Below are 26955 nucleotides of genomic sequence, written 5' to 3' on the forward strand. Positions count from 1 at the left end.
CCGACAGGCTTTTGAGATAAACCAGGAAAATTACATTCTCTCTCTGAAAGAGTTTAAACTCTCAAAGTTTAATCACTGTAGCATTACTTCTGACAAACACTGAACTTCCTATTGTCATTTAAGTACTCAAATGTGTTTATTTATATTTAACGTAAAAGTCATGATACAGCCCAGTGAACTCTCAGCATGCCTCAGGGTTGGGCCCTAACTGGCAATCCAGAAAGCAGCTCTGAATCGCACGAATAGCAGACACCAGGATAAATATCAGTTTATACAACTCACGAAGCAAAAGGACAGTGTCCTTTCATCACCAGTACAACACGCTCTACTTTGGAAGGCCTGATGCTTAGACACATGATGGGCTGGGTGTGACAGGCAGCAGGATTTAACTTCTGCTTCTTCTCATGTACAAAGTAAGAGTTCAGGCTTGTTAGTTTCATTTGCTCTTTTTTCAAACTAGAGGATCACATTTTGGAGCACATTATGTCAGCTCAGGGAACTTAAGTCCCAGGAAATGAATCACAGCCAATCCTTCCTAGTGGACCAGGGTAGCAAGTAGTTTTAAGTGTATTCAGCTAAAAATATAAAACCCTTAACTATGACATTGAAAAAGAACAAATTTGACCTGATAATAGAACAGAGAGGCCTGAGAGACCAGACCAAGGCAATAAAGAAAATACAGATACGGAAGGCTAGCATTTACATAAGATATTCACCAAAGGGAGGAAAAAAAAAAAAAAAACGAGAACACAGTTGAAGAAATAATAAAGATAAATTCTTCAGAGTTAAAATAAGCTTCGGTAAAGTCAGATCATGGTCAGCTTAACCATTCAGCATTTGAAACAACATATTCTATCATCCTTCCAATCTGTCTTAGTCAATGTCTGGAGTCCTCCCTTTGTGTCTTGCTTGCCAGAAGTGCGCAGAGGAAAATGACAGAAAAGGAATCTAACTGCCAGGCCCTTCCTGCCTTCTTGACATGCTGCCTGGTAACACAAAGTCTGTGTCTTTTCTGCTTTTCTTCAGTAATGGCTTACCTGGTCAACATCAGCATTTCTTGGAAGAAAATAAATGATATTATTAGTGATCTTCTGGGAAAGCTTGAAAATTTCAAAAGTAGAGAACAGTTAAGGAAAACTAACAAAAACAGGTTACTGTCTGATCAGAAAGATGATTTCTTACTCATTCTCAAATGCACGTTTAATTCTCTAATGGAACTAAAAGAGAATTAATCAAGAAATTTCTATACTTCAGCAACAAAGGTTAGAAAACGCAAGCTAAATCTACGTATTCATTTAGCCTGGTGTAAGGCAGCCAAGAGCCAGAAATGCACTGGTTATTATTCTTTCTATTTCTTTACAGAGAAAATAGAACACAAAATAGGAATGCACAAAGTCACTTCTTTGCAATAAAAATCAATATTTGGAAGATACACAGTGAATCAGTCAGTTTCAATGTGAGCAGAATAGGATACGGGTCACCCAAAGACTCTAGGAATAGGTTTGGAGAACATTCCTAATTTTCAGATAACAAGTTGGGTGTATTCTTGTTTTCGAAAGGTAAAATTGGACAGTAACCAAGAAAATTTGACTCCATGCTTGCCGTTAACAACCATCTTCCCTCTTCACCAATTTTTCTTTCTCTTTAATAGATTTATTCCTCGCCACGAGTATCATCCGAGTACACTCTTAGAGCTTGCAAAGGATATCCATCAGGAGAGATCATTGTCTTAATGTCAAAGATCTCTGCGGTGGCGTAGTCTGGCCCTCCCCAGGGTGGGCTGAGGAACACAACATCGGCCTTTAGAGAAGGAGCCAGCAGCAGGAAATCTCCGCAGATGAACTCTATCTTGTCCGCTATCCCATAAACTTGTGCGTTATTACGAGCAAGATCTATCTTAACAGGGTCAATATCGATGGCAATCACTGAAATTGGGAAAGGAAAAGAACATAATCAATTGACACTGATTAGTACTTACAAGAAACAAAGAACAGCTTGTCTTGCTAATAGATTTGTCTGTCTTCTGCATAAGAACCTTTATTTCTTATTTCTTGTGGCCAATATACACCTGAGGTATAGAAGTTTTATAAACATTGTACTTAAATTAGAAAGATTCGCTTGTGTTACACCTTTCCAGGCAGGCTTTCCAGGATCTTGACCAGCTCTGCCCAAGCAAGTGACCAGGGCTGCCTCAGTCTACACACTGAGCACGGCGCTGCACAAGGCTCCGTCCAGAACACACACCATGATGCTAGGTTCAGCAAATACAAACTGCCTCAAAACAAACACTCAGATGATGATAAATCTGACAAGTGTTCCAGAAAATCACACACAGACATGTTTTTATAAACCTGCAGAGCCAAGTAACAAAGAAACATGAGAACATCAGCTGATATTTAATGAGCTATTTCAGGTAGAGGCAATCTGCTGTTTTTACCTGAAGGGCTTTGATTCAATACAATTTCATAATTAGCAATGCAAACGCAGGTTGATTTTAGCTCACACATATTCACGTATCTTGCAGCAAATCACTCCAGTGCACTGTATGTGGACCCGTTTGCTGTCAGAAGTAGTTTTCTGCGTCTGAGCAGGTTAAGTGAAACCCTGACACATACAGTGTCATCATCGAGGGAATGTATCAGTTTCCCAGGAAATACTAGCTTCAATATTTGAAATACTTTTTGGGAATAATGCACTAAGTCACTTGTATAAAGAAGACAAGCACCATTTATATGTTGCAAAATTATGCAGCTATGACGTTGTTTTTTCTATCATAAAGAAACTAGCAATTACAACTCAATCAGCTATATTTCTAATAGAAAAGACAGGATGACAATACCAAAACTGAAAAAAAAAAAAAGTTACACTTAACTTCTAACCTCTTCAGTTAATCCTATTTTCATCTTTCTTTCTTTTGGACACAGACTTTGTGTATATGCTTAACAGAATGTAAGCACTTATCTAATACACGCATTAGAAGCTAATGAATGTATTTTAAAAAATTATTACTATTTTTTTTTTATATTGGAAAGGCAGATATATATATGGGGGGGGGGAGATACAGAGAAAAAGTTCTTTCATTTTTTGATTCACTCCCCTAGTGGCTGCTATGGCAGGAGCTGAGCTGATTTCGAGCCAGGAACCAGGAGCCTCAAGCCTATTTTGGGTCTCCCATGCGGGTGCAGGGTCCCAAAGGCTTGGGCCATTCTCTACTGCTTTCCCAGGTTACAAGCAGGGAGCTGGATGAAAAGTGGAATAGCTCAGAGAAAGTCACTAGGTCACTGCATTGGGCCCTAATGAATGTATTTTTTTAAATGTATATTTATTTTAACTTACCTAAAAAGCAGAGGGGGAAGAATAAGAGGAAAGGGAGGGGGCTGCCAAATGCCTGCTCCAGTCAGAGCTGGATCAAGCCAAAGCCAGGAGACTGAAACTCCATCCAGGTCTCCCACACACGTGGCCGGTGCCAAGCACTCCAGCCATCAGCTGCCACCCCACCCCCGGTTCATCAGCAGGAAGTTGGACTGAAAGCATAGTAACTGGGATTTGAAGCAACAGTCCAACAATGGGAAGTGAGCAACCCAAACAGAAGCTTAAGATGCTGAACTCCAGTGCTCAGATAAAGAATGGTTGGTAACACTGCATAAAAGTGTACTGTCCGATAACTGCAGCTACTAGTCATATGTGGCTATTACTTTTAAACTAAGATGAAGTAACATTAAAAGTACATATTCTCAGTCACACACCACATTTCAAGTGCTCAGTAACCTCATGGTTTGCGGCTGCTGTACTGAACAACATAGATACGGAACATTTCCATCGTGATCAGAAATTCTTGTATTTTAGAAATGGCACTAAAACACTAGAAAACAGAAATAAAAAAAATTTTTTTTTAACATGAAAAACACATAATTCTGAAGAGTCCCTAACTACTCAGCTGAATACATGCACAGATTTAAGTATAAAATCTGGTACAGGTGCCCAGTGTGGTAGCCTAGTGGCTAAAGTCCTTGCCTTGCACGTACTGGAATCTCATGTGTGCCAGTTCGTGTCTCAGTGGTCCTGCTTCCCATCCAACCCTCTGCTTGTGGCCTGGGAAAGCAGTTGAGGATGGCCCAAAGCCTTGGGACACTACATCTGCATGGGAGATCTGGAAGAAGCTCCTGGCTCCTGGCTTCGGATCAGCTCAGATCTGGCCGTTGCAGCTGCTTGAGGAGTGATCTTCCTCTCTGTATATCTAACTTTCCAATACAAAATAAATAAATAAATAAATAAAAATAATAAGTAAATCTTAAATAAAATCTGCTACAGAGGGTACTGTCAATTTTGCACAAAGCCATTTTCTCACACGTGTGCGTGCGTCATGGAGAGTGAGTGAGCAGTGAGGCTGGGACTCCCTGAACTCTGTTCTCACGTTCGAAAGAAGAGCCTCCCGTGTCTGACTGCAGAATGTGATGACTGTGCTCCAACCAATTACTATCCTCAAAGTCCTAGCTGGGTTACTACATCTGTGTAGTCCTTATGCATCGGCTAAAGAGAGATGGTAAAAGACATATTCTAAGGCTGTGGATTACATAAAGACACAGTAACGTACACCAGCAAATGCTACAATGAAAATGCTCAGTTTCCTGTTAGTTTTGTCATTTAAATTTTTTTTAAATTAAAAGGCAATTAAAACATCATTGCTTCTTAAAATATTACTTTAAATACTTGGTATTAATTTACCAACGCTGCATTAAAACATAGGTGGAAGCAAAATAAACCCTTTACTGCATGAATTAGCAATAAAGTGATCTTCCTCTGAGGGTCATTTACCTTTCTTTCCTGCTAAGGCAAACTGAATGGTGTTTCCTCCCACTCCGCAGAAAGCGTCCACCACCACGTCGCACCCGGAGCACTGACCCACGCGGCCGGCGATGTGCTCCGCGATCTTCTCGGGAGTGACCGAGAACCAGCCCTCTGTTCAGGAAGAGTGTCTGTTCAACAGGTGGCTCCAAACCGAGAAGCCAGGCCAAGCAGACATGATCAACACTGCTACACGCCACATACTCTTAAAAAGCCAAGGCCTAGTTTTCTTAAACAAACACACACACACACACACACACACACACACACACACACACACACACACACACACACGCATGGTCTATTTAAAAAAAAATTCTACAAAACTTGCTATGGAAAGGGGTAATATTATTCTTATTCCAAATGTCCAAAGAAACAATCCTTATGGTACTTAATTAACCTGGTTGTTCTGTAATACACCCTACTCTGCTGTAACTAAATACAACTGCGATGTTTCTGGTGCAAGAATCAACCACTGCCTACGCACTACGGCAAATGAGAAGCAAGATGTTCTAACTGGTGTGCTCCCTGCCCTCCATTAGCATTCAAAATCATTTAATTCCTAATGGAAAAGTGATTATTCAGAGTTATAAAAAGGGCATTTCTTTGAACAAAATCATGTGCTAATTTTCCTACTCCGTCTCCTTACCAAAACTTCAAGTGGCTTTTTATTCAAGGATGATTAAGAGCATAAACTTTGAAATACAAGTGTTTTCCCTAGTCTCATTTCTCATGAGAAACACCTAAGTCCTTTCCACAAGATACAGCATTTGGCAACTTCTTATAAGAGGCTCACAGAACCCCAAAACCTCCTGATGTTTAAAAATCCACTTTACCTCTGTCTAACTTAATGCCATCATCGAAACGGGAGAAGAGCCTGTATCTCTGGGCCCAGTACTTGCACAGCTCAGGGACAGCAGCTATTTCGGGAGGCAGGCCATTCGGTTTTTTGTTCTTGAGTTTCTTCTTCTTCTTCTTTTTGTTTTCAGCTAAAATAAAATGCAAAGATACAGATGCTCACCATAAAATAGGTAAATTTTACAAATACTGAGAGTTTTGGATTGTGCTCCAGAATAAGTATGGAACAGTGCAGAAAAGCAGGCATGGCTCCCAGTCACGTCAACTTTAGGCTGTGTGGTGTCTGAGAAAGTGCCACATGCGTCACAAGTCGCCTGCACAGAAAAGGCTCTGCTCATTCAGAAGACACGCTCCTTTTAGACAGTCATATTTATTAGTTTGGTTACTTGGTTTTAGTTTTAAGTTGATCTTAAGCAGCAATGTAGAAACAGCAGAGTGCTGTCAAAATTAACTATAAAAACAAGGTGGCAATGGACAAGAAGCAAAACTCTTATCATAGTAAATGGTCCTAAGAACAGAACTGTCTTCATGTGGTGGAGTGATTAAGTCACACGAGAAGTCATCAATAGCAGCACTCACTCACTATTACTATCAACAGGGGCGATTATGACTTTTTTTGGGGGGGGACAATTTGTTGTGTAAGACTATTTGTGACACAAAGGTAAGAGCTTAGTACTAAACGCTAGAATAGATTGTACCAACCAACTTCTCGTGGATGCCCTTGTGAAGGCAGCAGCCGAGGTGAGATTTCCCAGCATCACCGCAACTGGTGTGCATGGAATGGGGAAGCATGGGAAAACGGAAGACTGCCAGGCCAGTTGCTTGGGCTAGCTTCTTAACTATTCAGCTGTCCTTTTTGTATTTACAGAACAGAGAATTCTCCCTAACAGATTAAATAAGTATGAGAAAGCAATTAAAAAATCTGCAAGTATCAAGCAAACATGAATTGTTAGGATGTTGACAATGAAAATATTTAACTCTCATTGAGAAAAAGAGAAATACATGATACAGATAAACACAGATCATATAGGTACAAGTACCAAAAAATCAAGACTCAAGGTATTATTCTTAACACTAAATTAAGAAATAAATGATGGATTATAATAAGTAGAATTCCTTCATAAGCCTAGTATGAAACAATTCATTAGTAAATAGAATGCTATGTCTAATGAAAATTATCTTATAGATCACAATGTCCCACTGAATAGTTATTATTTTTAATTACTATAGCCACTTACTGTGAATACTTTAATGTTAATGAAACAGCAAAAACCAAACTACCAGCAACAACCACATGGAAAAAACAATTATCAAAGAAAAAAACCTGAGCTGGGCCTGGCGCGGTGGCGCAAGTGGTTAAGGTCCTCACCTTGCACGCCCGGGATCCCATATGGGCGCCGGTTCTATCCCGGCAGCCCTGCTTCCCTTCCAGCTCCCTGTCTGTGGCCCGGGAAAGCAGTCAAGGACGGCCCAATGCTTTGGGACCCTGCACCCTTGTGGGAGACCCGGAAGAGGCTCCTGGCTTCAGATCGGCATAGTATTGGCCGTTGCGCTCACTTGGGGAGTGAATCATCGGACGGAAGATCTTCCTCTCTGTCTCTCCTCTCTGTGTATCCGCCTTTCCAATAAAAAAAAAAATAATAATAATAAAAATAAATCTTTAAAAAGAAAAAAAACCTGAGCTACATGTACCGGATGCAGTGTTCCCACGTGCTTTGCCTTTGATTTCATTGTCCTGCTCAGACGGTGGGATGCAAATGAGCACATTTATGTTTAATATGACTTTCTGCCTCTTAATGTTAAACAGTGAACCCTTACATACAGATAATTCAAAGTGAACACCAAAGGGCAACAGATGAAGGAAACAATGTACTTGGTGGAGTCCACCAACCAGCTTTGGCACAGTCTTACCTTCAGTTTCTACCTGGAGGGAATCTGTGTTATCTTGAGTAACACAATCCTGCTTGTCTGCAACAGCTGCCACCAAACCGTCACCTTCACTTTTTTCAAGTTCAAGTTCAGCAGCTGCAGATGCAGGCTGACCCTTCTCAGGTTCTGCCTTACTAGCTCCCAGCAGGCCACCTGCTGTCCTAACAGACACATCCTGCTCCTCAGAATCACTGCTCGTACAAGTGTCCTGTGTGTTGTTGTGAGAACACGACTCCTGGGATGCCTCATCGTCCACTGGCTCGTTAATCCATTTGAGGAACTTTTCCACCTACAATATTGATATAATCATCAGAATAAATTATAAACTACAAAGAACTGTTCCATCTTTTACCATTTTTGACTTCAATGATAAATTGTGTCGTAATTAGCTCTGAGAAGTCTACTGTGTCTTAGTGTAATTGAGCTAATTAGAATTTGTTATCTGTGCAAACCATGACCTTATAAAAGATCTCTTTAAAAAGAAAAAAACCAAAAAAACAGAAACAAAAAAACACTGATGAAATACTTTGTTATCAATTAACCCTAAAAGGAATAAACTACTTTGGCAGTTTTCCATAAAGGCTTTACCAATCTGAACTGTGAGATATTACTGTTAGAAATGTGTTTACTTAGTGTTGAACTATCAATTTTAGTTTTTCAGATTACATAAGTGCATGTTGCAATAGCCAAGCTATAGTCCAGGCTAAATGTTAGTGTCAAAGATGAATTCTAAATGACTTAGTGTAAATTTGTCTTTAAGAACAAAAGCAATGCTATCTTGGAAACAATGAGAGCAGTCTTTTAATGAAGCGACAAGGTCAGAAATACCAGTCCTAACAAATTGTAGTTATTCTTTGAAATGTTCATGAAAAGCTCAAGTTAAGATGAATTACTTCTCAGCATTCTCAGTAACAAGAATGCACTGCATATAAATGAAGGAGCTAAGACCTGAACCATCGCCTATATGGGATCTTGGCACCACTGACGGAGGATTAGCCTGTATTCCATGCTCTGACCCCTAAAACATACTTGAAAACGCATCAGCTACCAACCAATGTGAAATAACAATAACAAAACCAGCTACAAAATTGTAGCCTGCTTTCTTTTTTTTTTGTAGCCTGTTTTCTAAGAATACTTAAGTGAGAAAGGAAAATGCACTCTGACGATAAAACAAAATCATCATGAGGTCTAAGATTAGGTTCTGTCCTGATCAAGGCTAGGCTCATTAGAAGGTGCTTTATTCCCCCCTAGAATGTAGAAAAATAACTTATTAAACCCGGTAGCGTTCTAGTTACACCTTTGCATGGCAGGCACAGCAAAGTCCAAGAGACGGGATTTGAATGCTTCAGATTATTACAGGAAACAACACTTTGGCCTTACGTTTCAGGTCATCATGGTGAACCTGTTAAAGCATGACTGACCACTTCTGGACCAGCTCAGACGTGAGGCTCACAGCAAAAGCTAGAGCAGAATTGGACTACCAAGGTCCTACTCAGCCTGAAGAATTTCCTCATCATTGCATGTTGCTATAGAGGCAAGGCAATCTGTCTTACTTATCTTCTGAGCCGTGGCTATTTTATAACTTTCCAACATTCCTGTCTTCTATTTTACAGGGCTCAGCTTTTTTTTTTTTTTAAGTTTATGCAATATATGCCTTCAGGAAGAAATTGGAGAAGAATTTTAGGTACCTTTCTATCTGGTAGAAATAAATTTCACAATCAAATATTACAGTTTTAAGGGGTCAGGCTCACAAAATGTGACTCCACCTGTAAGTCCAAAAAGTATTTCTACATACCTTACTCAGAGTTTTGCTTTTCTTGAAAAATGACTTTTCTGCTTCTTCAGTAAAGAAGATATGTTTGTTTTTCATCTTTATTTGTCTGCGCATATCCAGGTACTTTGACTTACGCTTCACGTCCTTCTCCAGATACCTGACCTGCCGACGACTGAAATGTGCAATTCCCCCGTACCTGTGACCAGGACAAAAGAAGTGATCACATCGCAAGTTGCAAGACTGTTTCTTTGATGAGAGAATAGGCTAACAATTTTCTACTAGCTTTTTACTATTAGTGGCCACCACTTAAATTTCTTTAAGTTATAAAATAATCAAGGTTCAAATTACGTAAGAGTTTAAGGTTTACAGTGTATATGAATTCTAAAGCAAATGTGAAGCTTACATAACAGGAAAGTATAAAGTAGAAATGACGTAGTGGGTTGCAACAAAGATAGAGCCGCAGGGGGAAAATACATTATTTCTCCTTGTTGAGAAAATGAAAATTTTCTCATGGCAGGGTAATAAATATCAAATATCTTCAATGTTGCTGGACATATTCTAACTCCCTTAAGAATGGCCATGAAAATTTTTAAGGCTTTATTTTTATGGAAAGTCAAGGTTTAGAGAAGAGAGAGAGGAAGAACTTTTATCCAGTGGTTCACTCCTCAAGTGGCCACAGCTGAAACTGATCTGAAGCCAGGAACCAAGAGCTTTATCCAGGTCTCCCAGCCAGGGGGAGGATCCTAAGGCCTTGGGTCAGTCTCGACTGCTTTGGCAGGCCACAGCAAGGAGCTGGAAGGGAATGGAGCAGCCCACATTCGAACTGGTGCCCATATAAGTATATGCAAAGCAAGGCTTTAGTCATTGGATCATCACGCTGGGCCCAGCCACTAAATTCTTAACCTAAATGAACCCGAGCTTACAAAAAAGCAAATTCATATCCAAATGATTGGCGAACACCTGATTTAGTTATCTGAATCTTTCCAGTTCTGAAAGTATAGAGTCTTTAAAATTTTTGGCAAATGTACTTATGAAAAGCTAGGCACGGATTTCAAAAACTTTTGCATCAAAATATTTATTTTCAGACTTCAATTCCCATAAACTTAAAAAAGAAAAGATTTATTTTTATTGGAAAGTCAGATATACAGAGAGAAGAAGAGACAGAGAGGAAGATCTCCTATCTAATGACTTCTCAAGTGACTGCAACGGCCAGAACTTAGCCAATCCAAAGCCAGGAGCTAGGAGCCTCTTCTGAGTCTCCCACGCGGGTGCAGGGTCCCAAGGCTTTGGGGTCTTCAACTGCTTTCCCAGGCCACAAGCAGGGAGCTGGATGGAAAGCAGGGCTGCTGGGATTAGTTAGATCTGGCGCCCGTATGGGATCCCAGAGCGTGCAAGGTGAGGGCTTTAGCTACTAGGCTATCACACTGGGACCCCAGAAGTTCTTTAATATATGCTTGTATATCTGCTATGAAGTTTTCTTTAACTGTACTAAGTTTCATTCAACTCCCTCTCCTATTAACTGCCGTGGACTGAGGAGTATAATATTACATGTTAGCACTTAAAAAATCCAGAAAAGCCTGTTATTAAATATCATGTCTTCTAGTCATATAAGCTTCTTTATCATAAAATATTTTACCCTGTATCTTTTTAAAAGTAAAACTGAATGCTCTAAATAAGACAATAGTTAGGCTGAAACCCAGGCAACAATGTAGAAATCTCCAAGTGTGTATTATTAAAAACTACTCACTAATTTCTTAAAAGACTGTATGTGCACAGTAATGCTGTCTATACAGAAATTTTAAAATGCTGTACTGCTGAAATTTATGATCATTAGGCTTACATGACTGTATGAACTATTGCCTGGCACAATAGCCTAGCGGCTGAAGTCCTCTTCTTGCATGCACTGGGATCCCATAGGAGCACTGGTCCTAATCCTGGCGGCCCCGCTTCCCATCCAGCTCCTTGCTCGTGGCCTGAGAATGCAGCTGAGGACGGCCCAAAGCTTTGGGACCCTGCACCTGCATGGGAGACGCAGAAGAAGCTCCTGGCTTTGGATCGGTGCAGCTCAAGCTGTTGTGGTCACTTGGGGAGTGAATCAGCAGATGGAAGATTTTCCTCTCTGTCTCTCCTCTTCTCTCTATATCTGATTTTCCAATAAAAATAAATAAAAATCTTAAATAATAATAATAAATTAAAAAATAAATAGTACTCTTTAGAAACTATTTTTGACCAACATGTACTTCTATATGAGACTGGATTCGATGTGAAGATCAATCAGAGCCGTTTCCCATGTCCTTTCCACGCTGTTCTCCTAAAGTGTAGGCATCCATTTAATTTTTCATAATTTATAAAGTAGGGGAGAAAAATCTGATGTCTCAACCTTTAGATACAATGATCCTCAGCTTAGGTCAAAATTTCAAGCTGGCCTAAACAGGTCTTCAATATTTTCTACCTACTATTACTTCAGTTTTAATGTCATGCATGACAAAACTCCTCTTTTCCTTACACAATTACCTACTTATTCATATTTTCCTTCTATTTCGTGCTTGGGAATTTAATCCCAGAGAAAACACAGATTTTCTATATACAAAGCTTCACATATCTTTATGAAATGGATCCAAACGCCTTTTCACAGGTGAAAATTTCATGAACAAATTTTGGTAGCCATACAATGAACTACTATTCAGCAATAAGAAGGAAAGAACGATCGACAGGTGCAATAACCTGTATGAACTTCACAGCCATTGGGCTTAAACCTTAGGGAATAGTCCAGACACCACTAGTTAGGATGCTTGACTAAGCACAATACTCTGACTGAAAGGGCCAGGTAGAAATGTTTTATGCATTAACAAAGAAGGCTATCTATGGTCAGCTGCAGAGCATGTATATATGATTGCATTTTGTACGCTTTATTAAAAAGGAAGTACTATGTATGCATGTAATCCTCATGAAAACATGTGAGTAAAGTCAGGAAACATGTTAAATTTTACACTTCTGGGAATAATTTGAAGATGTTTACTTAACATTCCTTTTGTTTTGCCTACTTCAGTATTCTCACTGTCATAAGGAAAAGACGCTATTGCTGATGTGAATTTACACTCTTTATGGTCCTCGTATGTACACAGGGTTAGGCATGTGAGAGAGGCAACAAGACAACTCAGCTTTGAAATCATAAAGCATCTCTTCTCTGCAAATGACCAGATTTTCACCACGGTGAATACCTCTGTGAACTTCAGTTGCTTTTTGAAATGGAAAAACAACATTGGTTTGCTATGAAGCACAACTGGGATAATTCATGTGAATAAGTCATATGTATAATGAGTTACACTTATCTGATGAAAATCTGACTGCAAGTTATAACATCTTAAATGCTATCAAATATAGTAATATTTATTAGCTACCTGCTTAACAGACAGCTTTAACTAGCAGAAGTGGTCAGAATCTCTGGAAGATAATAGCTTTTACAAATAATTACTTTTGTCCTGAGCCATGCTTGAATCCTAGAAGGGCACCGTTGTCATCTAACTCTGCACATGGATTTTCATCGATGTCCAGTTCATGGCTAAAGAAAGAAACAAAGATAAAAGGTGACAAGCCATTACCCACAGCGGAAGCAAACACCAAAAAGCTCATATAGTCGATCAAATGTTGCCAGCAAACTAATCTATCATAGTTCACAAACTCTGGTAGCCAGGAGAAACAGAACTGTGGTCAGGATTTTCCAAATGAGGTTAAGTACAGAGAGCAGCACAACAGGCATTTAAATCTAGAATTCTCTATTCCAGAACACGGCACAAAACACAGATCTCGCCACTGTCCTGCAGAACGATGGTCATAAAGGCTGCAGCCTTAATATATTAGAGTGACTTCCTCCCTCGGATTTCCCTTAACAAACAAACAAACAAATAAGGAAAGAGATTGAAAAGACGTATCAGTGAGAATAAGGTTATGATAAAGTGATGTGAAGTACCCAGGAGAATCTATCAGGAATACCTTTTAGGAACAAAATAACAGCAAGTAAACAAAGATGGTGAGAAATAATTCCTTGTTAAAATCCAGGGTCCAGCACAGCAGTCCAGCAGCTAAAGTCCTTGCCTTGCGCATGCTGCGATGCCATTTGGGCGTCCGTTCTTATACCAGCAGCCCTACTTTCCATCCAGCTCCGTGCTTGTGGCTTGGGAAAGCAGTTGCGGGCAGCCCAAAGCCTTGAAACCCTGCACCCGCATGGGAGACCCAGAGGAGACACTGGGATCCTGGATTCAGATCGGCTCAGCTCAGTTATTGTGGACACTTGGGGAGGTAATCAGCGGATAGAGTTCTTTCTGTCTCCCCTCCTCTCTGTATATCTGACTTTCCAATAAAAATAACTCTTTCCGGATCTCTTAATAGGTGCAGAGACCCAAGCATGTGGACTAAGTTGCACTGCTTTCTCAGGCACATTTGCAGGGAGCTGGATGGCAAACGGAGTAATCAGGGCTTGGATCAGTATCCGTATGGATACCAGCATAGCATGTGGCAGCTTACCTCACTGGGCCACAACACGAGTTCCAAGGGAAATAATTTTTACAGCATTTGATCTTTCAGTTAAGTTCACTGAGTATTCTATTTATTACCTATTGCGGCCCAGGAATGTAAGTATACACATGGTCTCTCCCTCCAGAAACTAGAAGGAACCAATGAGGAAGCTAAAATAGCAATATCTACTCCACTGAAGGAATAGAGGCAGGCTTAAAAAAATTTTACTTGAGAAGAGACGGAGGGAAAGGAAGGAAAGAACGAAGGAGACTGATTGGTTGATTCAATCTATCGGCTCACTCTCCAGCTGGTTACAGAAGTTTGCAACTCAGTCCAGGTCTTCCACATGGGTGGCAGGGCCCCAGACATGGGAGCCTCCCAGGTTCTGCACTGGGGAGAAGCTGGAACTGGGAGTTAGAGCTGAACACACACACTTCAGGGACTTGGATATGGGACATGAGCATTTTAACAAGCACAGCAAACACCCCCACTAAGGTGATTCATGGACCAAATTACTGGTTTTAGAGCTTGCTTACCGTTTTCTCAAAATCTGTATGAAATATTTACATCCAATCTGAGAAATGGAATGTCTCCTATCAGGGTCCAAATGTCTGAAATGGCTCATCTATTCCTTGTTATTTACAGCACTAACATTTGACCATATCTACCCTATACTACACTTCCCTTTGACAACTGTTAAGTGCCACATACACTGCATGTCAGCTCCAGGCTACCCGATGATCTCACAAAGTGGTTAGTTCAATCTTGTAGATGAAAAATTAGGAAATGAACTTAAGAGTTTGTGAATGGCAAAGCTGGGATTTGACCAAGGGTCCAAAAGTTCAGGGCTGTATGTAGGGCTGCCTTTTCACCTCATGGGATCAGCAGAGCTGTATGTATAAGTTTTTAACAACCATTCATTCATGATGTCATGCTAACTAGCATGCTGCAGAGGGAGGTAAAGGGCAACTTGCCTCCTCTTGAGTTTGCTTGGCTTATTCTCAGGCGGATCTTCTTCACTTTCATCTCCATCAACACCACTGGTGTTGGATCTCCCTTTGTTTTTGCTTGTTCCCAAAGACTCCTGTGAATCTGTAGAGGAAGAGATAATGTAGCAGATTTTCCTCTTGGTTTGATGACTTTTCTGTCATTCACCAAAGTAATCAAGATATTTTAGAGTCTTTCTTGCAATGACTTGTATCTGTGCATCAGGGAAAGTGCCTGGCAACATCTACCTGTTCGTTACAGGCAGAATCTGAGCTCAGAAAAACTGTTCATAAGGCTTAAAAATTTATGTACTACTACTTCATAGCTGTGCAAACTTACACAAGTTAACCACAGAGTTATCTCTGTAACAGATCAGCAGCCATTTTTCCAGGATTTTCATCTAAACAACTCCTGAAATCCAATCCTTTAGTTATACATTAATATCATGCCCTGTTGAGATTCTCTATAGAGCAATACTTCCTTTATTCTGAATGAATGCTGCATGTGACTCATAAGTTTGTACAATTTCAAATGTATGTTCCAACTCATTCTCTAATACCATGTACCATCTCATTTGTTCTGGAAAACTGAAAGTTCAAAACTCACTCTAAGCTTAAGTGACTGCCAAGGGTTCCTTCACTGCCACCAAGGAGTAAGAAGGAATGATACCTTTGAATGCAAATATTCATACCAATACATAAGGGCACTGCACAACTATGATCTAAAAATAGGATGGAAATATAATTTCAATACTATACCATGAAATATAGTTGCTATCATTTAACTCTACCATAAAGGATAAGCAGTAGTTATATTGCTAACTACAACTTAGTAGAAAAACAGTCTTGTCTCTTCTTACCCTGGGCTGGTTGGTCTGTGTTTGTATTCTCACAGAAGTTGCTCTCCTTTGTTTCTCCATTACTTGGTTCCTTCTGGCCAGAAGCAGGGCACTCTTTTTGGTTGCTGTCCCCGTTCAGCTGCTGATGACCACCACAACTTACTGAGGAATCTAACTGGCTCTGACTGATTTCCTCCGAATTCAGAGCCATACTACTAATCCCATCAAGTATTTGATTATGATCCTTATCATTGCAACTACAGCTTTCATTATTAACTGCATTAGGTGATGATGGAAGAGATATTAAGTCACTTTTCATGCAATCTTCATCTCTCTGGTTGTCAATTTCTGTTCTAGCTGTGCAAGTATTGGCACTGCAGCTTTGTGAGGCATCATAAGTCCAACCCTGAGCTTCCCAATACTGAAACTGTTCCAAGTAATACCAATAAATTTGACTATAATGTTGTTCCCATTCTTCTTTTGTTTCTGGGTAGTTCCAAGGCTCAGAAGACAGTGTTTGATCTGAATGTTTTTCTTGCCAACTCTGCCATAACAGTCCTCCTCCATATTCATTCCAATACTTTTCCCATTTCTCTGTAATTTCTAGTTTTGGAGATGTTGTATTTTCAACAGGAAGATTTTCAGTTTCAATGTCTTTTTCACTCTGAAGTTTATTCTCGCAGTGTTCAACTGTACAAGGATCATCTGAGGCCAAAAAGTCATCTTCTTCAGATTCCTTTCTCAAGGATTCTTTTATCATTTCATCTAAGTACTTCTTTTGATGTTTTTTCTTTTTCTTTTTTATTTTAACTTTATTTCTAGTATTCACAGATACCTACATGAGATAAATGATAACTTGATATAAAATAACTTCATTAACTATAAAAGAAAGTAGAATCCAAGGGTATTTTAATATTGAAATAAACAAAATAAAAAAACAAAATAAAAAACTCCTGGGCTTTTAGTTCTAACAAGTGACTTACCATTTTTGTTCCCAAGAGGAGGAAGATACATGGAACTGTCACAATTTGCAATTTTAGTACATTTACTAATATATCCCTTTCTAGGGATTAAAATTGCTTGTGAAATGTTATGAAAACCCAAACTAAGAAACAGAAGTAATAAACGAATATTAAGATTTACCTCAAAATGCTTTTGTGCAGATACTCCACCAAACTGAAGTGGCAATCCCATACTTCTCATGAGTTCAGCCTCAGAATCAAGTTCACTTTCATCCAGACCCATGCCTTTACTGCTGTGTGATTCCACAGTGCTCTGAGAACAAATACGCTCCTCCTCCTCTTCTTCTGTAGCTTGGTCTCCTAGAGATAGCATTTTTGACTTTGTTTTAGAGAAAATTTGCAGGCAAGTTTTCTTTATCCTCATGTTAAAGAACTAGAATGATTACACCATTTGTAAATATTATGATTCTTAAGTGATAAAAAAAAAAGAGTAGATTGTGAGTTAAGTAGTCACAAGAACTGAGACAATGTTTACTCTCCAGCTCTGCCTGGCACTTTCCAGCCTGCTGCCCTGCTGTGGACTGAGCGTCTGCTCTGCACCAGGCACCACACAAAGCACTGAGGATGGAAGTGAGAGGGGACAGGGAAGTGGAACTGAGGGGAAAACATTTCCATGTGCATATTGCTTATCTGCAAAACTGCTGTCTGAGCTCAGTTGATCTAAAATCCTGAGTTGTGGAATTGCTTCAGGAGCTGTTTAGTATGAGGTAGGAGAGGTTTGTAGGAGAGATACAATGGGGACGGAGGTCTCAGGGTTCCAACAAAGGGTTGACTGAAAGCATTCTGTTCTCAGAAGCTTAAAATTCACCAAACTAGAAGGTTCTTTCAAACTCTTCAATTTCATATCTGAGCAAAAAGCACTATCACAGCTAAACATTTTACTTTACCCAAATATGTTCTCATTGAGATAAAGGTAACAGCTGCCTTGAATTTTAAGTTGGGAATAACTGATCCCGTTAGGATACTCTGCTGGATGATTAAGGTTACATGATTCTTTCAACTCCATATATTTGTCCTTTCAAATACCACACTTTTCACTAAAGAAAAAAAAAAAGATAAAGACTTCCTAGAATTGCCATTTGATACTGAGTTAAGACAGTATCATAACAAAAGTTTAATGATCTCAGGTAATAGCATACATAATCTTACATGGCAAAATGGAGACAAAAAGAAAAGAAACTTTCCATGTGCAAATTCTACTGAACAGGCACCTAGGAGGGCAAAACAGACACAGAAGAGGATTTTACTCAGTTTTTCATTCAATAAACTTGAAAGTGCTCAGGAGAGCACAGAACGGGGAGAGCGACTGGCTTAGTATCAGGTTCTCCTGGTGTGTTGATTTTCTTTCATTCAGTGACAGCACAGTGTTTTTGGACAGCACTAACACACGCAGCAAGCGTTTCACCCAGCGCTCCACCGAGCATGTAGGGCTGTGTTTCCTTACCATCTAAGTTCAGGGAGTTTCAAACGTAAATGAGATAGGCAGTCTTTGGGGGCTTACTTTGCTTTTTGGCTACAATGCAGTCTGTGAGTCTCAAAACATTAAGGGTCCACGTGGAAGGACGACGAGGGTAGGGAAGTCGGACAGACCAAAGGAAAAGCTCAACATGAAAATCTTGTCATTTGGGAAAGTTAAGTTTGATGGCGGCTTTTTATTTCAGAAAAAAGGCAATGGATATTTGCCTGGAATTTCCGAATCGCTATTTATACAAATTCATTCGAAAAGGAAACTATACAATTCTACTTTTTTCTTTTCCAGTAACATTTCTTTATTTTTAATGTCAGAGTGCAAACAGAGGGAGATAAATCTTCCATGTGAAGTCCACTATTCAGATGGCTACAATGGGTGAACACTGGGCCAGGCTGAAACCAGCAGTCAGGAGCCTTATCTGGTGGCAGAGTGGGCCACTAGCAGCGGGCTGGATCAGAAGGAGAGCAGCCAGGACACAAACTGGTGCCCATATGAGACACCCAGGCTACAGGAAACAAGTGGCTTTATCTGCTTTGTCACAAGGCTGGCTCCTATATTTCTCCTTTACAAAGTTGCAGTTTCTAGGCTGTTCTTGCTAATAGTCACAGCCCAAGAAGGAATGTTACCAGGGACAAACTAGGCTACACAAAGACTACATGGGAGCTACAGAAAATAACAGGTCTGCTTTGACAGAGATTTCAGAAAGAGTAAAGAAATAAACTCATTATAATTTCAGATTTCTCTTACTTACCATCTATGACTTTATGCTAATAATATAATACTACAACAAATAATACATAAATCAACATGGAGTGTTGGTTAATCTGAAAAGAGCGACACAGTTTTATATTACCTGTGTTGTTGTCACTGCTTCTGACATAGTATCCTTTTAGTCCCAAACTGTACAATTTTCGATCACTGTGAAGGTAAATTAAGCAGTCCATATCAAAATAAACTATAAACTTAGAAAAAACGCTCGAGACAACATAGATGAATTAGTAAACAAGTTAAACAACACAAAGCAAATTTGCTAATGCATTTTCATCCTCTATAATACAAAGGTAATAACACATTTTTCATTCTGTAAGGATGCACATTATACATTGCACATTTAACACAGTTCCTAGGCATGGCAGCATTTATAAGTATTTCCCCTGGATGTTAGAAGAAGAATCTTTTCTTATAATAGATGAGCAACGAGGAATTCTCTAAATTTTAACAAGTGGACATAAAACAACAGTGGGAAGACTTAGTTAACACACACACACACACATGCAGATGCAGACCCTCGTCCATTATAGTGTTCGTGGTCTGAGCAAATACTGTTTTGGAGATTAACAACAAGCTACTAAATTTAAGTAGTTTACCAACCTGGAAAATGAATCAACATAAAGCAATTCTATCTCAGTGAATCTTCAAAACAGAGAAACAGAGAATAAATTTTTTTTTCTTAATCTACTGTGACTGGAGATTACAGTACCATAGTAAGCCTAAACGATGACTTAAAAATGTATGATTGTGGGGCCCGGCGCGGTGGCGCAAGTGGTTAAGTCTTCGCCTTGCACGCCCGGGATCCCATATGGGCGCCGGTTCTAATCCCGGCAGCCCCGCTTCCCTTCCAGCTCCCTGCCTGTGGCCTGGGAAAACAGTTGAGGACGGCCCAAAGCTTTGGGAACCTGCACCCGCGTGGGAGACCCGGAAGAGGAAGAGGCTCCTGGCTTCGGATCGGCATAGTATCGACCCGTTGCGGCTCACTTGGGGAGTGAATCATCGGATGGAAGATCTTCCTCTCTGTATCTCCTCTCTGTATATCCGCCTTTCCAATAAAAAATAATAAAAATAAATCTTTAAAAAAAAAATGTATGATTGTGCATCTAGCTTCTCCTATCTGTAAACTGAGTTATATTAATGTAATAAATTCCAAGGAAACCCCCCCTCCCCACAAAAGTCACTATGAACATCACTATTCAAATATGGCCAAAACACATTTAACAGAATAAATGTGTTTCGTATCCACCTGTTGCCTTCAGGTCACAGAATAGGGCAGAGAGCATAGAGCAACCATGCACTGGCAGCACGCCCACTGGCCCCCAGGAACACACGTAATGGGGTGAGATGGAGAATGGGAGCTGCACAGAGGGCATCACCACTGTGTCTGACAGCATTGTTGGGTACAGGGCACCTAGGGGCATCCAGGGGAAGGTGGGGGGGGTGGTGGGGGGAGAGGCTAAAATGGTTTGAAGACTGATTACAATGAGCTATAAAGTAAATGTACTGGAAACAATGAGAGCCATGATTCTGTTCAAAGGAAATTACTGAAAATTATGGTGGCCTCAAGAAATACTGCCCAGAAAGATTCCTAACAATGGCCAACATTCATATTGTTCTAAACGTTCTAAACACATGCAAGAGGGAAAAAGGAAAGCCGCTCCCTATGTAGCACTAGCTAACACAGGCGGAATGAAGGAAGCAGTGAGACTTGTTCTTCGGCATCCTTCACAGAGGTAGCTGACACCAGCCGAAGCTGTGGATCTGTTGAGAAGCAGAGTGTTGGTATAACAGTGAAACATGCCTCACAAAACAACAAAAGGGACTCTTGTGACTGTAGCTACATAAAGTAGCCCCCCTTCTGTGGCATTCCTGATGAAGGGATTACTCAAATTTTGATAAAACGTCGGACAGACACAGGTTAGCTGAGGTCATCCTATAGGATACTTTTTGTACGGTTTTCACTTTTTATGTATCTGTTGAGGACATGGAAGCTTAGAATATAGTTTCTGTAAGAAGGAGGAATTTTTCCTGACTGTAGGAGACTGCCAAGACACAAATAAATAAACATAACAGATACCTGGAACGCTAGCTTAGAAATATATACAGCAGAAAACTTAGGGAAGTGAATCTCTACAGTGGTTTTAGAGGTTTCCTTATTTGGGAGAAATACACAAACATGGTCATATTTCCTTTTTCTTATGATTCCTTAAGCAATACAGTGTAACAACTGTTTGTATAGCATTCATTGATAACAATGTTAGATAATGTAAGAAACAGAAGATGTACGCAGGTTATATGCAAATACTATTTTACACAGGGAACTTGAGCATCCTTTAATTCTGGTGGGGGGAGTCTTAGAAGCAACCTCCAGTGACAGGGAGACAACTGTTTAGCTAAGGAGAGGGAGGGAAGGTGCAAAGGCAGCTATTAGCAGTTGGTCAATGAGGGTGAGGAAGATAATTGTTTGAACTATTGTTAAATTTGAAATTATTTCAAAATGAAACAGCTAAGAAACAAAGCACGCTTTGTAGTGGCCCAAGGGACTTTATAACAAAAACCAATAAGCTCCTCAGTTCAGCATTTTTTTATGTTCTATTCTAGGCTTTGTATGTGCACATAAAATTTTTGGAACACAATATCTAAAATGATAATTCAATGTGAGCTGTTTTTTCCTGCTGCTATCCAGCCATTCTAACGGTTATTTAAGAGCTCCCTAATATTCCAATAACATCTTCTCTGCACACACAATGCATAAGCTGAATAAGTAGATGAAACAGAATATTATTCTAATTACAGTGTTCATAAGGCAGCATGATACTACAATGCCATAGGAAAAAAAAATCAGTTACATCACGTTTTATTTCTTGTCTTTGAAGGAGGGCGCTGCAATAATACTAATTATTTAGTATGGAAATCAACCCAATCACTGAGAAGACAGGTGGTATTCTGTTCTCTGCCACATGGTACTGATATTAAGCAACTTAACCAGAATCTCTTTCTGCATTCATATCTATTGCTTTTGTTTCTGAAGCATTTTCTCCCATATTGAAATTCAGGAGTATATTTACTAGTCACTGAACCTTGAGCATGTTTTCTATTTTTAAAGGCCTCCCAATGACTCTTGGCAACAATTCCAAGATTCTATCTTGAAGTTCTTTTGGTTTAGATGAGTTATGTCTAAGAACTATTTACAGGAAAAAAGCCACTCTTTCCTCTACACCAATTTTAATCTTAATGTAGCTTCTAAAAGTGAAGAACAGATTTTAAGAATACACACATGATCATCTGTAAGGAAAAGAATATATGTTCAATTCAAAAAACTAAATTCACTGTAATTGGTGATTAGATGGCCATTAAATTGTTCTTTGAAGTTATTTTAATGCAAATGTTAAATATTCTTTCTAGAGGAATGTGCAAGAACATTTCTCAACTTTTCTCTACTTTATCACTTAGATTTCGTCTTTCTTCTTTTTTGGAAAATTATCTTCCTGTATGCAGCGCCAGGACGAACCAGTCTGCAGGCTCAGGATGAAGCACACAGTCTGGGCTGCCACAGCTGCAAACTGACTCTACTTACTTGTCCAGAACTGCTAACACACAGCCATTTACTCTGCTGGGTAGGCTCCCTGGTCCCACCCATAGTGCTACCTCCAAGCCCCTGGGGAATGGGCCCAGTCTAGTCAAGCTTGGAGGAAGCAGCACAAAGCCATTTCTTGTTTGAGGGATTAAGCAGGTATTCAAGGCTATTACTAGTAGGTTCCAAGTCTACAGCTGAAGTGGCAACCAGAGAACCAGCTGCTAAATTTGTATGAAAACAATGTTTCTCCATTTAAAGGTATTTTTATTGATATTATTTTCCATGATACAATTCCGCTTTCCTCCTTACATTCTCTCCCATTGTTTTCCCCTACAGTAACACAGTAGTAGACTCCTTTAGGAATAGTTTCAAGTTCAGCAATCTGCTATTTAAGCATATCATTAAAATATATATATATAAATACTGATTAATTGATTTGAAAGGCAGAGCAACAGAGAGATACTTTATTTGATGGTTCACTCCCCAAACGGGTACAATGACCAGAGCTGGACCCATCTGGTGCCAGAAACTTCTGGTTCCCACCAAGGGTACAGGGACCCAAGCACTTGGGTCATCCTCTGCTGTTCTCCCAGACGCATTAGTACAGAGCTGGATTGGAAGTGGAATACGAGTGCTACAGGTGCCACAGCAACGCCAGTAGGTATGCCAAAGTGTGGGTCCCTAAAAACAATGTTTCTTATTTTTGACAATATTCCAGAGTTCCCAAGAGGTTTCGTTATGTGTATGAAGCCATCTTTGAGTTTGGTTAGTTTAACTCAATCCACATAGCCTAAGGACGAAACAATAATCAACCCTCCCCAGTTGTAGGCAACTGCCTAGATTTCATCATACCTAGGCAAGTGTTACGCTGCGGGGGAAAACAGCTAATAGCTGGCAGGCATCCTGGACTTGGTTAATGCCAAATTTGTGTTAACTATACCAGTGTGCCAGCATAATTGAGTATTCTTTCTCTCTCTTTTTAAAGATTAAGTGGGGGGCAGGGGCTGGCACGCCACTCCTGCACAGGCATGAGTGGGCCCTGGGTAGACAGGCAGGGCTCCAGACTGGCACAGCACAGCACTGGATGACTGGGCTTGGGGATCTGCACACTCACGGACATGAGGGCTGTGGATTGCCAAAGGAAGCAGGTCTGGGAGGAAGGAAGGTCTGTGGGAGGAAGGACTGCTGAGGGAGAATGTGACAGGTGGAGTGACTTCTGGGAGACTTCCATCAACAAGGCTACTATACTTGTAAGTAAATGGGGAGGGGCAGGGCACTGAGACTCAGTGGTTACGAGGAGGGAAACCAGAGGACCTTTGGGGGCCAAACAAATGCACCTGCTCACATGGGACATCTGAGCTGGTCTGGCTGATACCAACCACAACCTACTGGTGCACATGAAAGCCATAACTGAGGGTCCTGCCTAGCAGGGCTCAACCACAGGGCCCTGACACTCAACAAAGACCATGTTAGGTACAATACTAACCAGCTCACAAGAGAACTGGGCCTGAGAGCAGACTCTGGGGGGGGGGATTGTGGAGTCCCTCCTATGGGACTACCATACCAGATGGTTTGCTTGAGAGCTGTGGGTGATGATGGGCCAAGCTAAGTGTGACCATGGAACTCACCAACACTCATGAATATAAGGGTTGGGAATAGGCTGGGCTGTTCCAGGCTACAGCACCCACCAACACACACAAAGGCTGAGACTGGGGGCAGACTGTTTTGGGTAAAGGCCTATCACCCGCTGGCACAGTAAGATCTGGGTCTAGGAGTATGTCTGGTGGGAGAACTTTGGAAATTCCCCCGGTGGGCTGTAGCTCCTGCTGGTGAGGATGGAGCATGGTAAGTCCTCTAGGTGCTGGTGAGGCCAGGCAGGGCTGCTTCAGTTATCAGTGGGTGTACGGGTTGGCTGTTGAGGGGGTGGTGGGAAAAGACCACACAAGGCCAGGCCAAACCATAGAAAACTGGCAGGTGTGGAAGCCAGGACGGGGTGCAGGCTATGCTAGGCTAGGCTAGGCTGTCACACCTGCTGGTTTGAATGAAAGCTAGGTATGGGGGCAGTTTGGGTGGGGCTAGCCTGCAGCAACCACCAGCTAAGATTGGGACTGTGGATGGGCCAGGTAAGGATACAGCATCTGATGGCAAAGTTCAAGCTGGGTGACAGATTATCCAGTGCTGGAATGGAGCAACTACTAGATACGGAAAGATCTGTGGCTGAGAGCAAACCAGGTAGGGGGGCTGTAAGGACTTCCCTGCTGGGCCGGGCTGTAAAACCCATTGGTCTGCAGCATGTGAGCTGGGTTATGGGGAGAGCCAGGCTGGGCTAAACAACCATGTCCACTGGTACATGCATGAGCCAGAGTTAAGTGCTGTTTGGACTTTCCTGTAGCATTGGCTAGCAGGTGCTGGGACTGGGGACAACTTCTGTCAGGCTAGACTGTAAAACCACCTGGCAAGTTCAAGATCCAGAGCTGGGAGTAGGCCCAGGAGGGATATAGTGGGCACGTCTCTGATGGGCTGCAGCTCTCACCAGTGAGCATGGAAACTAAAGTTGGGGGCAGGTCTGGCTGGGCAGGACAGGCAGATGCCTGTCCAGATGATGGCATTTGTCATCATGACTGGGCTGGGTAATGGTTTTGGTCATGCTGAGCTAGGCTTCAAAATCCATTGATGTGTATGAGAGCTGAATAGGATGTAGAACTACACCAGTCTGCTGCACACACCCACAGGAACCAGGATTGGAGGAAGGCCTTGTTGGGGTTCCTGGGGGGTCTTTCAAATTAGCTGCAGTTCCTGTTAGTGTGTGTGAAGGATGAGTGTGCAGTGGACAGGACTAGGTTGGGGCACAGCATCCACTGGTTTGCATATTAGGCATGGGGAGAAAAACAGACGACTGTATCCACCAGTGTATGTGTGTAGGCTGATATGGATGATGGACTGAAATCAGACCCTGCACTGACTAGTGCTTAGGAGTCGGGTCTGAATTCACCTCTGGTGCGGTTTCTTTGAGGAGTCCTCAACTGGATCACTGGACTCAGAACTCCAACCATGGGGAAAAATCACAGTATCTGTGGTCTGATCGTGGAGTGCATGTGTCAGAGCTGAGTCTCCATGGTTGCTGAGGCCTCTGCAGTTGATGGCATTGCCCAGATGCTCTTGGGAACTTGACGACTCATTCATTGAGGCCTACACAGGATGTCTAGCACCATGCAGAGCAGAAAAATTGGATAACTCTCCCAGCCAAGCTTTAACAGTGAGTATCTGGACGAGTGGAGACTTTAAGGTGGACTATGTCAGCAAATCAACCTTGGAGGTATTTCTTCAACCTTGGAGCAACGAAATCAACAGCATCTCAGAACTATCAAAATCATTTGAGCAGCGCCCTCGGAACATGCTCCACATCGGGAACCCTGGGATGACATCTGGTGGTCATCTCCCATCCCCAGGTACTGATGTGGTTGGGCTGTTGGGGGCGGCCCTCTCCTCTTCTATTTCTACTTCCTCCAGATACAGGAAGAAAAAAAGATTGGAGGCAGTTGTCTCATCCACTTTCCCTCATTCCTTGATCCTCCCCACCCTAGTTGGTGGTTCATATGGGCAAACATCTTTCTATGTAAACATTATCAAAAATAAACTTATCATTAGGAAAAAAAACCACCAATAATCAACCTTTACTGCTGATTTGAATTGCAAAGCTGAAGTCTTCTGATTCCCAGCAGCTCTCCACTTCTGATCCACTGCTAATGGCATGGGACTACAGCAGAGTAGGGTCCAGGCTCTTGGTTCTGTACACCCATGAGGGAGACCTGGAAGAAACCCCTGGCTCTTGGGTTTAGACCCCTCCAGCTTCAGCCACTGTGGCCACTGGAAGTAGAACAGTGTATGGAAGGTCTCTCTCTGTAACTCTGCCTTTAAATTAAACAAGTCTTAAAGAAAAAAGAAATAATAATAAGAAGCACGGTTACAAATATGCTATCTGTCATGGCAATAAGGCTTAAATCCCTCCTGAAGCAAAGATCTTAGGATCAAAATTTGAAAGGTTCGTTCTTGATTAACGACTGCATTTTGCATATGCTCAATTTCCCCAGCAATGGTTATTATTGGTGGTTACGGCCAGATTCTTGAGCATCAATGCCACCTACTTCTTTGGTTGAAATCGCATGTTTTCCTCTGAGAGACATATTCTGATGTTTCTCTTCTGCCTGATTACCCAGGAGAAGAGATTTTCCTCAAGCTGTTATTAAGTGGGTTACAATTAATGCTTTAATACAGCAGTCATCATTATCAAGCTTAAGTCAGCTTTTTAATGCAGAAACAATTTCTGGTGGCAAAAATACAAGATGAATAAATTACTTGGAAATTTTC

At 41.0% G+C, this 26955-nt stretch overlaps 1 protein-coding gene across 1 annotated transcript in view; it reads right to left on the bottom strand.

The window, feature by feature from the left end:
- Positions 1 to 26955, bottom strand: part of TGS1 (trimethylguanosine synthase 1) — a 37197-nt gene that overhangs the window by 7614 nt on the left and 2628 nt on the right. Inside the window, exons 2-12 of the mRNA XM_040972556.1 lie at positions 19093 to 19157; positions 16890 to 17068; positions 15768 to 16581; positions 14896 to 15013; positions 12882 to 12968; positions 9428 to 9602; positions 7615 to 7921; positions 5682 to 5834; positions 4816 to 4959; positions 1709 to 1925; positions 1038 to 1116 (exon numbers count right to left, since the gene is read on the bottom strand). Of these exons, the coding sequence (XP_040828490.1) occupies positions 1038 to 1116; positions 1709 to 1925; positions 4816 to 4959; positions 5682 to 5834; positions 7615 to 7921; positions 9428 to 9602; positions 12882 to 12968; positions 14896 to 15013; positions 15768 to 16581; positions 16890 to 17068; positions 19093 to 19157 (2338 nt within the window). The remainder of the gene's footprint in view (positions 1 to 1037; positions 1117 to 1708; positions 1926 to 4815; positions 4960 to 5681; positions 5835 to 7614; positions 7922 to 9427; positions 9603 to 12881; positions 12969 to 14895; positions 15014 to 15767; positions 16582 to 16889; positions 17069 to 19092; positions 19158 to 26955) is intronic.

This window comes from Ochotona curzoniae, unplaced genomic scaffold (genome assembly GCF_017591425.1).
Source record: "Ochotona curzoniae isolate NIBS_2020 unplaced genomic scaffold, NIBS_Ocur_1.0 contig_2318, whole genome shotgun sequence".
Classification (NCBI taxonomy): Eukaryota; Metazoa; Chordata; class Mammalia; order Lagomorpha; family Ochotonidae; genus Ochotona; species Ochotona curzoniae.